The sequence below is a fragment of the Cibotium barometz genome, chromosome 60, assembly GCF_041138505.1.
Source record: "Cibotium barometz isolate CiBa-2024 chromosome 60, ASM4113850v1, whole genome shotgun sequence".
Taxonomy (NCBI): domain Eukaryota; kingdom Viridiplantae; phylum Streptophyta; class Polypodiopsida; order Cyatheales; family Cibotiaceae; genus Cibotium; species Cibotium barometz.
This window is the reverse complement of record NC_141105.1, coordinates 37,032,706-37,048,501: the sequence shown is the minus strand read 5'-3', so window position 1 is coordinate 37,048,501 and position 15,796 is coordinate 37,032,706. Positions and strand designations below refer to the sequence as shown.

General features: G+C 43.8%; 2 protein-coding genes across 5 annotated transcripts in view; one reads left to right on the top strand and one right to left on the bottom strand.

The window, feature by feature from the left end:
- The window catches only part of LOC147605312 (bZIP transcription factor 30-like), a 48,277-nt gene that overhangs the window by 12,172 nt on the left and 20,309 nt on the right, over positions 1-15,796 (bottom strand). The window lies entirely within an intron of this gene.
- On the top strand, positions 5,722-6,890 carry LOC147605314 (uncharacterized). Its single transcript, XM_086793902.1, has 3 exons — positions 5,722-6,052; positions 6,159-6,320; positions 6,444-6,890. The coding sequence occupies exons 1-3, from the start codon at positions 5,750-5,752 to the stop codon at positions 6,888-6,890; spliced, it is 912 nt and encodes a 303-aa protein (XP_086650028.1). The 5' UTR covers positions 5,722-5,749.

The window sequence follows — 15,796 nt, the reverse complement described above, 5'->3', positions numbered from 1 at the left end:
ATGTACTTCCAAAGTAGAATAAGTGTAGAGTAGAAAAACTTTTAAAAAAAGTATTTTTTGAGTGTCATTCCCTCCCCCGTCCCCGTTCTCGTTACCGTCTTCCTTTCCTTGTGACTATGAAGAAAACTAAAAGAAAACTACTACTGAGGTCGGGATGTATGTACATATATAAGGATGGAGCACTATTGGGGTAAATACACAACTATATGCCAGGGTGATACAACGATGCTCAATGCAGGCATGCTCCTAGTCAGCTCCATCCTGTGGTGAGAGGGGAGGGAGGGGGGGAGAGTATAATATGTCATACATGTTAGCGCCAATTGTAATGATATGCAAGATGGCCGCCAAATCAATGGGTCTCGGCTCTCCTCTCTCCTGTAGTCGCCTCTGGTGTCGTGCCCAAATGTCCCTGATCAGATGTCGATGTCTGTGGAAACGTCAATATCTAGGCGCTCTTGGACGCCGCAATGCTTGAATCTCCTCTGCTCTCCTCAAAGTGACCCCTCGGCCCATCACTGTGGGATTTGGCATGGCTGTCCTCTATAAAAAATCAATCAGCTGAGCCTGTCGAATCTGGGCTCTCCTCTCTCTTAACTGAAGTAACTGCTCTCTGTCAGTATATCTCTAGTAAGAAGCGCCCAAGTACTCAGTCCATGTCCACATTGACATATAAAACTTTCGAAATAGAGACACAACAAGGTCACAAACCTACTAATTCAAAAGTGAGAAATTAGAATCACAAGTCATCAATCATACTTATTAAGTTAATCGTACTTAATACTTATTACTTAAGACAAGTCACATTGTCACAAGTGAGTCGTGACAACTCACAATTCACATCAAAAAATGATGAAATTTGAAAATGAGTCTATGAATAATGACAAAATGTGCATGTCCATACAACACCAAATCAAAACTAAGGTAATCCAATTCAAAACTCATCATCCGATGAGGATGATGACCTTGGAGAATCAAGCATATAACCCTCCGTGATGACATTGCCCTCATCATTATACTCAGGCCGTGTCATCATGGGCACAAGTGGGTGGGCTGCCTCAGATGTCCCTGTCCCTGCCTCTGCATCATCCTGCTGGGTAGTGTGAATGAGGCGAACGGCCTCATTCGCACGTGCTCGAGGAATTCAAATAGGCAGCTTCCCTCTCCGGCCGCCTCTCCGGCCAGAACTCTCTGCATCTGCGGGTCCCTCATGTAGCTGAATTTTATAAGCCCGGGCTCTTGATCTCGTCATCCGCTTGTCTACACTCTCCAGCTCTCTATGCAGGAGGCAAAGAATCTCATCCTGCTCATCTCTCAACCGTTGCTCTAGCCTCTGCCTCATCAATGGTGGTAGGATCTGGGACCAGCTTGACACGTGTTGGATCACCTATTCAACGTAAAACCAAAGAGAACGCGGAGTGTCAACGACTCAACTGTGTGTATACTATAGTATAAAAGCTATGTAAATGGGAGGCCAATCCCCATAAGAGAATGAATAGGATAAACTCACCTGTTTTGGGGTGCCCAAAGCATGATAAGCTCGTACGAGCTTCATGTTGGCCCTACAATAGACCAGTCTCTCTAGTTGAGAGGTGCTTAAACGATTGCGTATCTTTGTATGTATGAGCGAGAAAGCGCTCCAGTTGCGCTCACAAGCACCTGCTGAACAATCCTGCACTCCAATTCAAAAAAAGTGCTTCATTCATGTGAGCTCGGCAATTCCCAACAAGCTTCACAAGACTAGTTCATATGGCATAGTACATACATGATATACATACCTGAGATAGCACTTGCAGAGCTATATGTGTAAGCTGTGGAAGACCCTCTTCCATAGTTTTGCCACCAAGTAAGAGGAAGCTTGGTGGCCTCTGGTCTAAGAGCAACAGCTCTAGCAAATGAGGGTCCCAAGTTGTTGACCCAGCTGCAGAGCTCCGCATCAATCTCCAATTGCTGCTCCACATCATACATACTATTAATGTACCTATCTCGTAAGGTGAGCAGCTCCCTATCATGAAAGAGAAGTGGCGTCTTGTAGAAAGGATGGAGGAATGCAACCATCCCATGAATGGGGCGACTCATATACCCCCATCGATAATCCACAATAGCCAATATATCATCTCGGCTGCAAGAGTAAAATAAACAGAGAAGTGGAGCAATTAGTAAGTCAAGACTCAAGAATCAAGATTCTGTAATCGGCCATCAAGAATCAAGATTTTACTTACCAATTCTGTGTCAGGGACGTACAGGCTGCAATATGACTCTTCATCTGCATGAAGAGGTGGTACACTAAGCCCAAAGTGGAGCCCTCCATGTCTGTGACTCGCAGAAGTACAAATACTGGCTACAAAGCCACTGAGAGAGTTTGCACATCCGTCCAGAGGGTCTCATCCAGTATCCGTCTTTGTATATATTTGGTGGGCTCTGTCTGTGAATGATACATATCTCTCCACTTTGGATCCACAACTGTCTGTAATAGTGGATCTCTCAATTTGAAAAGCCTGTGTAGCACCAAATACATATAGGCAAATCTTGTCTTGGATGGCCGCACCATATCTAGGTTGCTGTGGCTCCTAAAGATAGCCAATGCCTACTGCTTCTTTCTGAAGAATGTAGTGATCTTCGTGGCATCAAAAACTGTGGGTTGCACCCAACTCAGCTTGCCTATGTCCTCTATAAGCAAATCAAGGCAATGGGCTGCACACAGAGTCCAAACAATGCGAGGAAACTCCGCCTCCACCATGTCTCCCATTGCCTTGCAATTAGCAGCATTGTCTGTGACAACCTGCACCACATTCTCTCGAACAACCTCAACAATTGCCTGGCGAATATGCTCATAGATACTCTCAGCAGTGATGCGTTCGTCTGCCACAGCGCGTAAGAAATACGTACCAAGATATGAAGAGACAAGAATATTGATGATGTGTCGTCGCCATGTGTCACTCCAGCCATCCGAAATGATAGTGCAACCAAATTGTTGCCAACTTGCTTTCACTGGCACCAATGCCTTGTCTATCAAGGCCTTTTGCTCATCAAGCATCGTGGTGCGCATCTTTTTGTACTCAAGCCCTGACCATGACCCCGTGTGTCTAACCTGGGCTATAGCTCTGACCATCCTCTTCCATTGGTCAGTCCTCAAAACATTGAAGGAGATATTGCACTCTATGAGAGTGCGAGCAATCTCCATCTCAGCCACCTTTTGCCTTTCTTTGACCCAAGACTGTGCATGCACAGGAGAAGGCAAGGTGGTTTGCCTTTGCATATATGTATCACCCTCATCCTCATCTTGCATGACAGAAGGCCTCTTTCTGACAGACGATGCCTGCTCAGAAGAGGCAGGCTGAGATTGTGAATCCTCATCAACCTGCGTGGATGGACCGGCCAAGTCCCCAAGAAGAGCATCATGAAGCGCATCTTGTGTCTCTTGCGTGCCTCTTCCTCTTCCAGCTGCCCCCATTGCAGGGAAATTTTCAGCAATCAACTGATCTCTCAATGCTTGTGGCACTCTCTTGCACCCTGCACAATTGTTGGTGGTGCCAATGCCTGTGAGGTGCTTGATGACACGTATAATTGTACTCGTGAGGGTGAAATTGCAGTACTTGCACTGCCATTGTCGAGTGTCACTACCTGCCTGCCCTGGAGTAGTCACAATGCGAATGACGTTTGTGAGCTCCTTCCAGTATGGGGTTCTCTCGCTTCGGCATGATTGCTCTGACAAATTCAATGCACAATGCCATACAATTTCAATCATGATTCAACAATCATGCGATGCATAATATCAGGATTCAACAATCATGCAATGCATAATATTTAGTGGGCAGCTCAGCTGAGAGGGAGAGGGAGAGGGAGAGACTTGAAGGAGAGAGAGGCTGAGAGCTCAGTGCACGGTCCACAGATGGTGGGCAACATAACTCTCTCTCTCTCTCTCTCTCTCTCTCTCTCTCTCTCTCTCTCTCTCTCTCTCTGAGCCTTAGCCCACCATCTGTGGACCGTATACTGAGCTCTCAGCCCCTCCCTCTCCCTCTCCCTCTCCCTCTCCCTCTCAGCTGAGCTGCCCACTAAATATTATGCATTGCATGATTGCTGAATCCTGATTGAAATTGTATGGCATTGTGCATTGAATTTGTCAGAGCAATCATGCCGAAGCGAGAGAACCCATACTGGAAGGAGCACACAAACGTCATTCGCATTGTGACTACTCCAGGGCAGGCAGGTAGCGGCACTCGACAATGGCAGTGCAAGTACTGCAATTTCACCCTCACGAGTACAATTACTCGTGTCATCAAGCACCTCACAGGCATAGGCAACACCAACAATAGTGCAGGGTGCAAGAGAGTGCCACAAGCATTGAGATATCAGTTGATTGCTGAAAATTTCCCTGCAATGGGCACAGCTGGAAGAGAAAGAGGCACGCAAGAGACACAAGATGCGCTTCATGATGCTCTTCTTGGGGACTTGGCCGGTCCATCCACGCAGGTTGATGAGGATTCACAATCTCAGCCTGCCTCTTTTGAGCGGGCATCGTCTGCCACAAAGAGGCCTTCTGTCATGCAAGATGAGGATGAGGGTGATACATATACGCAAAGGCAAACCACCTTGCCTTCTCCTGTGCATGCACAGTCTTGGGTCAAAGAAAGGCAAAAGGTGGCTGAGATGGAGATTGCTCGCACTCTCATAGAGTGCACTATCTCCTTCAATGTTTTGAGGACTGACCAATGGAAAAGGATGGTCAGAGCTATAGCCCAGGTTAGACACACGGAGTCATGGTCAGGGCTTGAGAACAAAAAGATGCGCACCACGATGCTTGATGAGCAAAAGGCCTTGATAGACAAGGCATTGGTCCCAGTGAAAGCAGGTTGGCAACAATTTGGTTGCACTATCATTTCGGATGGCTGGAGTGACATGGCGACGACACATCATCAATATTCTTGTCTCTTCATATCTTGGTACATATTTCTTACGCGAAGTGGCAGGCGAACACATCACTGCTGAGAGTATCTATGAGCATATTCGCCAGGCAATTGTTGAGGTTGGTCGAGAGAATGTGGTGCAGGTTGTAACACACAATGCTGCTAATTGCAAGGCAATGGGAGACATGGTAGAGGCGGAGTTTCCTCGCATTGTGTGGACTCTGTGTGCAGCCCATTGCCTTGATTTGCTTATGGAGGACATAGGCAGCTGAGTTGGGTGCAACCCACAGTTTCTGATGCCACGAAGATCACTACATTCTTCAGAAAGAAGCAGCAGGCATTGGCTTTCTTTAGGAGCCACAGCAACGTAGATATGGTGCGGCCATCCAAGACAAGATTTGCCTATATGTATTTCGTGCTACACAGGCTTTTCAAATTGAGAGATCCACTATTACAGACAGTTGTGGATCCAAAGTGGAGAGATATGTATCATTCACAGACAGAGCCCACCAAATACATACAAAGACGGATACTGGATGAGACCCTCTGGACGGATGTGCAAACTCTCTTAGTGGCTTTGCAGCCAGTATTTGTACTTCTGCGAGTCACAGACATGGAGGGCTCCACTTTGGGCTTAGTGTACCACCACTTCATGTAGATGAAGAGTAATATTGTAGCCTGTACGTCCCTGACACAGAATTGGTAACTAAAATCTTGATTCTTGATGGACGATTACAGAATCTTGATTCTTGAGTCTTGACTTACTAATTGCTCCACTTCTCTGTTTATTTTACTCTTGCAGCCGAGATGATATATTGGCTATTGTGGATTATCGATGGGGGTATATGAGTCGCCCCATTCATGGGATGGCTGCATTCCTCCATCCTTTCTACAAGACGCCACTTCTCTTTCATGATAGAGAGCTGCTCACCTTACGAGATAGGTACATCAATAGTATGTATGATGTGGAGCAGCAATTGGAGATTGATGCGGAGCTCTGCAGCTGGGTCAACAACTTGGGACCCTCATTTGCTAGAGCTGTTGCTCTTAGACCAGAGGCCACCAAGCTTCCTCTTACTTGGTGGCAAAACTATGGAAGAGAGGGTCTTCCACAGCTTACACATATAGCTCTGCAAGTGCTATCTCAGGTATGTATATCATGTATGTACTATGCCATATGAACTAGTCTTGTGAAGCTTGTTGGGAATTGCCGAGCTCACATGAATGAAGCACTTTTTTTGAATTGGAGTGCAGGATTGTTCAGCAGGTGCTTGTGAGCGCAACTGGAGCGCTTTCTCGCTCATACATACAAAGATACGCAATCGTTTAAGCACCTCTCAACTAGAGAGACTGGTCTATTGTAGGGCCAACATGAAGCTCGTACGAGCTTATCATGCTTTGGGCACCCCAAAACAGGTGAGTTTATCCTATTCATTCTCTTATGGAGATTGGCCTCCCATTTATATAGCTTTTGTACTATAGTATACACACAGTTGAGTCGTTGACACTCCGCGTTCTCTTTGGTTTTACGTTGAATAGGTGGATCCAACACGTGTCAAGCTGGTCCCAGATTCTACCACCATTGATGAGGCAGAGCAACGGTTGAGAGATGAGCAGGACGAGATTCTTTGCCTCCTGCATAGAGAGCTGGAGAGTGTAGACAGGCAGGTGACGAGATCGCGAGCCCGGGCTTATAAAATTCAGCTACATGAGGGGCCTGCAGATGCAGAGAGTTCTGGGCGGAGAGGCGCCCGGAGAGGGAAGCTGCCTATTCGGACTCCTCGAGCACGTGCGAATGAGGCCGTTCGCCTCATTCACACTACCCAGCAGGATGATGCAGAGGCAAGGACAGAGACATATGAGGCAACCCACCCACCTATGCCCATGATGACAGGGTCTGAGTATGATGACGAGGACAATGTCATCACGGAGGGTTATATGCTTGATTCTCCAGGGTCATCATCCACATCGGATGATGAGTTTTGATTTGGATTACCTTAGTTTTGATTTGGTGTTGTATGGACATGGCACATTTTGTCATTATTCATAGACTCATTTTCAAATTTCATCATTTTTTGATGTGAATTGTGAGTTGTCACGACTCACTTGTGACAATGTGACTAAGTACGATTAACTTATTAAGTATGATTAACGACTTGTGATTCTAATTTTTCACTTTTGAATTAGTAGGTTTGTGACCTTGTGTCTCTATTTCGAAAGTTTTATATGTCAATGTGGACATGGACTGAAATTTTATGTAGGTGGCTGAAATTTCTGAGATTTTATGTATTTTTATGTATTTTTACTAATGGTACGTATTTTTACGTGTCTTAAAATTTTTTTTCCCGTACCAAACAACGTACAATACGTACGGATCCATACAATACATAACGTTTGGTACCACCTTGCTCTAGAAGAAGAAATAAAGCAAATACTCTAGCTTGTAGGGGAACCCTTCAATGGGTAATTCGGGACCCCATCTGGTATCATCTCTAAGACATCTATTTTCATATTCATGTATGTTGTTTTAAAGGATTGCTAAAGACTCACTAAACTCAGGTTTAAAGAAAGGCTTCGTTGTTTCACACGATCCTAGCTCGGCGCATGCTACACATATGCACCAAGTAGAGGGCAGACAAAGCAAGGCAGCCTATTGGTGCTTCGAACAAATTCAGGCAAGGATGGAAGAAGGTGCATAAAGAGGGTCCACTCGTGAGACTCAAAGGCAAGATGGGAGAATAATCGAGAAAAAACGCAACCTGTTCAAGCTGAAAGGCAACATACACATGGCCATCCACACAACAAAATGCATCAGAAGGGTTCCTCCAAGGGGGTGGCCAGTTTGTGGACAGAGGGGGCATCCACGACAGGGTTTATATGTCTAAGTATATGTGGCTTCCTTGCTATAGGCCAACCAGTTTGTGGATGGAGGGACTAGCCAAGGTAGCATTTATATACTTGAGTATATGCGTATCCCTTGTGAAGGCAAAAGGACGAGAGGACCAGATGTACGAGAGATTAGAGCAAAACCACGCAGCATGAAATATGTGAGTGAATATATATAGAAGCGTGAGTGCAAATATGTACAAGATCCCTCTGATATGAGGTGACTCTGAGAAGAAAGACTAGTGCAGAAGCAGAGATGATGTCGAAGCTAAAGCACAATCGATGACGAAGGCTCGCGTCGATGTGAGGCAAAGCACTCCGAGTGGTGGTCGGTGTCGAAGGCTCATGACGATGGATGCAGAGGCACTCCGAGGTGGTAGTGGCAGCGGAAGATGAGGTGATGCAAGCTCTGAATGATAAGAGTGTTGTTGTACTTGAGGTGGTAGATGAAGAGCAGAGAGGGCTGTCGTCCTAAGTGGTGGTGGTGGTGGTTGTGCAAGCTCTGATCACAAGGGTGCTGCAAGACCTGAAGGGTGCAGGCTCTGATGTCAAGGGTGCTGCGTACCTGAAGGATAGTGAGAAGTAGAGAGGGCTGCTGTCGCGAGTGGTGCAAGCTCTCGTGGCACGGGTGCTACATACCTGAAAGTGGAAAAGGAGCAGAGGGCTGCCGTCCCGAGTGGTGCAAGCTCTAGTGACATGGGTGCTACGTACCTCATGTGATGTCGATGGTCAAGCTAAGCAGAGAGTGGGCTGCCATCCCGATGGTATGATGTAGCAGAGAGTGGGCTGCTATCCCGATGGTGAGAGCTGAGGCAAAAACGCTACTATGCTCTATGTATAGCAGACGTGGCTGCTGTCGCATGGACTGTGGTAACATGCAGATGATATGTTGATGTAAGCCCTGAAGCAAACGCTGATGATAGGCTGATGTAAGCCTTGATGTAAGCACTGATGTCTGGTGATGTAAAACGCAGATGAAGTGTTGATGTGGGCGCTGATGTATGCTGATGTAAAACACATATGATGATGTAAGCCTGATGTAAGCGTCGATGTAAGCTTGATGTAAGGCTGTTGTAAAACACTGATGATAGCAGAGAGGGCTGTTGTCCCACGGTGGCCTACAGCAAAGGGTGGGCTATTGTTCCGCGTAGTGGCCAAATGGTACTGGATATGACAATGAAGTGGTACACCAATGATGAAAGATAGGCAAGACTATATATACTGAGAGGGGGGGAGGGGGTGTTGGTCAGTCAACCTAAAAGGTGTAGGCCAAAAGCCAAGACAAAAAAAAAACCCAAAATAAATCATAAAATACCCTTTCTAGGACTGGGAAAAATATTGTTTTCACACCCCTCTCGAGCCAAAAAGGGGACCATGAGAGAAGATGAGAGAAGATGCCAAAATACAGTTTTCTCACACCCCCTCTCAAGCCAAAAAGCGGACCATGAGAGAAGATGATGGATGCCAGGGTCCCACACTAACACACTGGCAGAAGGAATGTATCGCCCTCTGGAAACAAAATCTGATAAAGTCAAAGATAGCGATCGTGATGACAAAGGTGGTGAGGATGAGTGGATGTACATGGGTTGATCGTCTCCCAAAGTGAGATCTTGAACGGGGCCCTCCACTGAGTAAGAAGTCCCATTTCTTTTGTGGTCCAGATCAGAGATTGGAGAAACAACTTCTGGTGAGAGAAATTGGTCCTCCCGGAGTGCGGGTAGACAATCCATGATGTGTCCTCTCGAGGTCTTCAATCCTTTTGCTCACGATAGCTCTGATACCATGTGAGGCCCAAAGGACGAAAGGACCAGATGTACGAGAGATCAGAGCAAAACCACACAGCATGAAATATGTGAGTGAATATAGGTGAGTGCAAATATGTACAAGAGCCCTCTGATATGAGGTGACTCTGAGAAGAAAGACCAGTGTAGAAGCAGAGATGATGTCAGAGCTAAAGCACAGTCAATGACATAGGCTCGCGTCCATGTGAGGGAAAGCACTCTGAGTGGTGGTCGGTGTCGAAGGCTCGCGTCAATGGATGCAAAGGCACTCCGAGGTGGTAGTGGCAGCAGAAGATGAGGTGATGCAAGCTCTGATGACAAGGGTACTGCTGTACCTGAGATAGTAGATGAAGAGCAGAGAGGGTTGCCGTCCCAAGTGGTGGTGGTGGTGCTACAAGCTCTCATGACAAGGGTGCTGCAAGACCTGAAGGGTGCAGGCTCTGGTGACACGAGTGCTGCGTACCTAAAGTGGAAAAGAAGCAAAGAGGGTTGTTGTCCCCATTGGTGCAAGCTCTACTAACACGGGTGTTGCGTACGTGAAGTGGAAAGGGAGCAGCGAGGGCTGCCGTCCCAAGTGGTGCAAGCTCTGGTGACATGGGTGCTGTGTACCTGATGTGATGTCGATGGTGAAGCTAAGCAGAGAGTGGGCTACCGTCCCGATGGTATAATGTAACAAAGAGTGGGCTGCTGTCCCGATGGTGAGAGCTGAGGCAAAAACGCTGATATGCTCTATGTATAGTAGAAGGGGCTGCTGTCCCATGGGCTGTGGTAAAACACAGATGATATGCTGATGTAAGCACTGATGTGAGCCCTGAAGCAAGCGCTGATGTAAGCCCTGATCCTGATGTAAGCGCTGATGTCTGCTGATGTAAAACGTAGATGAAGTGCTGATGAAGACGCTGATGTATGCTGATGTAAAACACAGATGACAGTGCTGATGTAAGCCTGATGTAAGGCTTCTGTAGAACGATAATGATAGCAAAAGTAAAACGCTGATGACAGCAGATGTAAAACGCTGATGATGGCAGAGAGAGCTACTGTCCCACGATGGCTTGTAGCAGAGGGCGGGCTGTTGTCCCGGGTAGTGGCCAGATGGTACCGGATATGACAATGAAGGGTACACCAATGATGAAAGTAGGCAAGGCTATATATACTGAGGGAGGGAGTGCTGATTGGTCAGCCTAAAAGGTGTAGGCCAGCAGCCAAGACAAAAAACCCCCAAATAAATCATAAAATACCCAAAAAATACCATTATTAGGGCTGGGAAAAAGAATGTTTTCTCACATCCCTTGTCCATTAAGGAGGATGCTGAGAAAGGATATTTTTGGAGACTAGTATTGTGTCCAGTGATGCGAACACCCTCTTATTAAGAGAATGTAAGATGAGGCTTGATGTGGGAGTATTATCATATACAATTAATTGTTGTGCTGGGCAATCTTTTTCTATCATCTCTCTCTCACACTCTCTCTCTCTCTCCCCCCCTCTGTGTCACATGAACCCTGCACTATGCATTTTATGTAACATTATACAACATTAATACCCTTTTTAGGATTATCTGTCGGATGTTGTGGCCTCATTGTGAGCCCCAGTCAAGCACGAGCTACGTAGGCCATTCTCCCAACCTTAGGTGTTAGGGTTAGTCTTATAGTTGTGCATGTAGATGCATGAAAGAGTATTGAGAAGCATCATATTGAGAGAAAGGTAAATTTAGTAGAGCAAAGACGAGAGAATCAAAAAGTTGAGAGTAGATAACACCATAGTTAGCTGTATCAGAAATATTTGAAGAAAAGTGTGGCATCCGAATGATCTTTAAGTTAGCATATTCAGGTTGTAAGCGTTTGTCATAAATATCTACTATGAAGCCTGAGATGATTAAGTGATCTTAAGGTCTAAACAAGCACAACTATCGCTATTCGAGGTGCGGTTAAGTTCGCAAAATTCCTTGGGATAGATCCCTCCACCTAAGGAATTTGGACTGATATACAAAAACACTTGAAAGAAAGGAATGTCGGGAACAAAGACGTCATCTACAAAACGTCTCACATTACAAAGTTTGTCAAGAAAGACTGGACAAGTATTAGCAGAAATAAGACGTTCCATAAAATCAAACTCATAAGTAAAAAAATAAAAATTAGCAAGAAAGACGACACAATTGGTACCCATGGAAATACCAATTGCTTGCTTAAATAAAGAGTCGCTTAAGGATATATAAAGGTTATCTTGGAGAAAATCTAACCAAGTACAAATGTCATCTTTGTCTACAATTTTGGTGAATCTTTTCTTTCTCTTATCTACATCTTGATTTTTACTTTTTAACCAAGAAAAATGAAAATGAAAAGTTGACTTTTCTACTAATAAAGCCTTGCATCTATCCTTTTCTAATCTATAGGCAAAAACTTTTGTCATAAGGAATCTAATCCTTACACGTAAGTCTTCTAAGTCTAGTTTGGTGTATAAGGTTGTGAAGTCGAAGGTTTGTAGGCATAAAGGAGACGACTTTTCAGCCAGGCTCCGAGAGGAGTTTAAGAATTTTAAGATGCGAACTGCTCCTACCAGTCCTGAAACTTCCTGATTTCGCCAAGGAATTTGAAGTAGTTACTGATGCTAGTAGTCTAGCACTTGGTGGTGTCTTAGGCCAAGAAGGAAGACCAGTCGCTTATACTTCCCGCAAGCTGAAGCAATATGAAGCAAATTATGCCACCCATGATTTGGAGCTCTTAGCAGTTGTTCATTGCCTCAAATTATAGAGACATTATTCTCTTGGGGAGCAAATTCCAGCTTGTAACTGACCACAAAAGTCTAAAGTGGATCTTCACCCAGCCTAACCTCAACATGCGGCAAAGGAGATGACCCAACTTGTGTCTATAGGCACGTCTGCATCTTTAAGAAGATTTTTCCAAAGGTCATAGACACTAGGTAAAAGGGCTTTAAAGCAATGACTAAGCCATTCAGAAACATCCGTCAGAGATGTATTGCAAGAAGCAACTATGAACCTGGGCTTTATAGGATTCTTATGAAACTTCCAAACTATATACAAAAAAGGCAAAGTATGGTTACACTTGAAACCAAACGATTTACAAAACTCTTGGTGTTCAAGATAACGTCTTGAGAAGAAAGTGAACAACTAGAGTAAGTCTGAGAGGAAGAATTCACTTCACTTAACAAACATTCTAAGTAAAACTTTTTACAAGTAAAAACAAAATTGTTAGAACACTTGTCTACATAGGAAATAACAAAATCTTGATGAAATTTCTTGAGAGCAACTAAATCGCTAGAAGATAAAGAATTGCTAACAAAGGGAGTACTCTTTGAACAGAGTTTCGTGAGTTTCTCAAAGGCCTTTCTCAAAATAGTAGCTTTCCAATGAGAAAAAATGCCTTGAACTCCTAAAGATTCTTCTAGCTTGACTACAAAATTAGATATGCCCTTTTCTATGGCCTTAAGAAGACAAGAGTCAACTCAAGAAGAAAGTCTAAATTGCTTAATTGATCTTTTTCCCATAGGACCATTTAACTCTCATACTACCAATTTGATGGAATGGGATCACCAAATATACATCATCACAACAAGCATATAAAACTAGAATGATTGTGTATACACAATGTTCAGAATCAATGACTTGGGCTTTGCTTAAATAGCCCATGTAGAACACTTATGCCTATGTGCTAGGGTTTTCTAGAGATGGAAAGAAGAGTGCAACGGAATCTTACATACAACACGCACAAAACTTGTGCTCTATATTATGTACAAGAGAATAAAGATGGCAAATCACAACCCTATGACATGTACACTACTAGCTAGCACTTCACCTACGGAGAAACTCTTGTGTAAAGTCCAACACTGAGAAAGACAAATGAATATGATGATTTGGCTACTCATGCTCCTAGTCAACCTTGTCGACCTGACAGCCACATCATCAGTGCCATGTCACTACCACCATGCCATCACTACCACATCGCAATGCCACATGTCACCTATGATGTCCGACTTTGCCTACCGGCTACTATCTGATGTCCGGATGTGCCTTGCATACTCGTAGGGGTGTCACATTCTCCCCTACATGCATCACACATGTCCTCAACTGCATGGCCTCTTGATAAGCTCTAAACAAGGGGTGAACAAGGCCGCCTGCTGGATTGGGCAGCCCTTGAACTTGAAGAGATATTGGAGCTTCTTTCGACGAGAACCTTGCTTGTATTGGAGCGCAAAACAACCTCCTCCGGTACTAAGACCTCTTGCAAAAAGGAGTATCTATCTAAACAAAATCCATGGCCTTTGGCCTACCCAAAAGGGTGACTAATGACCTTCTAAATCCTATCTATGACCTGACTTCCTGAGGGAGCGATGAATCACAATGAACCATGATGTACCTATAAAAAAGGGATGAACAAGGCTACCTGTTGGATTGAGTAGCCCTTGAACTTAAAGAGAACCTTGCTTGTACTCATGGAAAACAACCTCCTCCGATACTAAGACCTCCTCCAAAAAGGTGTATATATCTATACAAAATCCATGGCCTCTAGCCTACCCAAAAGGGTGTGTCACCTATGATGTCCGACTTTGCCTACCGACAGCTATCTGATGTCCGGATGTGCCTTGCATACTCGTAGGGATGTCACATTCTCCCCTACTTGCATCACACATGTCCTCAGCTGCATGGTCTCTTGATAAGCTCTAAACAAGGGACGAACAAGGCTACTTGTTGGATAGGATAGCCTTGCTTGTACTGGAGCGCAAAACAACCTCCTCCAGTACTAAGACCTCTTGCAAAAAGGTATATCTATCTAAACAAAATCCATGGCCTTTGGCCTACCCAAAAGAGCGACTAATGACCTTCCAAATCCTATCTATGACCTGACTTCTTGAGGGAGTGAAATGAATCACAATGAACCATGATGTACCTATAAAAAAGGGATGAATAAGGCTGCCTGTTGGATTAAGTAGCCCTTGAACTAGAAGATAACCTTGCTTGTACTCGTGCAAAACAATCCCCTCCGGTACTAAGGCCTCCTCCAAAAAGGTGTATATATCTATACAAAATCCATGACCTTTGGCCTACCCAAAAGGATGACTAATGACCTTCTAAATCCTATCTATGACTTGACTTCTTGAGGGAGTGAAATGAATCACAATGAATCAAGATGTACCTTTTTTATAAGTCCTTGGCACCTAGGCCATCTAACCGACTGTTGTTGGCTAGCTCCAATGGACACAAAAACCCAAAAAGATGCCAACCTAAGGTAATCCTTCAGTTTCTGTAATCATCTCCTATTTCTGAATGCAAGAAAACATTCTTTTTCCTTGTTTTAACCTAGAAAGAGAAAATATTCTAGAGAGAGATAATACAAAATTGAGATATTTTTTTATACAAAGTTTTTCCTAATATCTAAGATGAATTCCCCTGAAACAGAAGTTCAAAAAGAATTTTTTAATGTACATTAAAAATTAATTGAATATGTGTATAAGAGACCTTAGTCTAAGAGTCCACATTTTCAAAAAAAAAATGATTAAGGTCTAAATAAGGTTCCAAAGGACCAATAGGATTAATCCAAGTATTGGGATGACAAAAATACAAAAGAATTAAAAAAAACTCCCAAAAATGAGTAAATGTTCACATAAGATAAAGAGTTGACCAAGTACTGGATTTATTAGTTAAAATTTAAGGTTTATTAATAAAAAAATTAAATTTTGATATCCCAGTAAGGAAGGAAAGGACTCATGAAAGAGACGCCTTTTTTTCATCATTACCTTGTATTTTTAATTCAAAAAAATAAGATATTTTTATCTCTTTTTTTTCCTCTTGCAAACTGGATCAAAAAGTGAGCTAAACTGATCCAAAACTTGTCCAGAATGGAACAAACTGAAACTGAAAGCCTCTAGATCCCACTTGAACTTGGTTAGTGACCTTACTCATCTTTAAATAGACCCTCACTCCTTTGTATTTTCATCTTTGAGTAATTACATGCCAGTATTATCTTCATTTTAGTGTAATTCTATTATCTCTCTATTTTGCATCTACTTTTGAAAGCTTTGGAGCTTCACAATTCTCCATTCTCTTGGAGATTATCCTCCCCAACTTGATAGCTAAAGCTTACTTTGTGGGCTTCAGTTCTTTCTTTATAAAAAATCAAGCCAAAATCAAAGGTAAGTCTTAATCCAATGATTTTTCTATCTTTCTCAATGGTTATCTCCTTCCCAACTCCTCTAATACTTGGAAAGCTTTCA

Bases quoted from the DNA above. Each gene is read 5' to 3' on its own strand.
- LOC147605314 (XM_086793902.1), top strand. From the start codon at position 5,750: ATGAGTCGCCCCATTCATGGGATGGCTGCATTCCTCCATCCTTTCTAC. The intron at 6,053-6,158 runs GTATGTATATCA...ATTGGAGTGCAG, and splicing joins CTCTGCAAGTGCTATCTCAG to GATTGTTCAGCAGGTGCTTG. The intron at 6,321-6,443 runs GTGAGTTTATCC...TACGTTGAATAG, and splicing joins CTTTGGGCACCCCAAAACAG to GTGGATCCAACACGTGTCAA.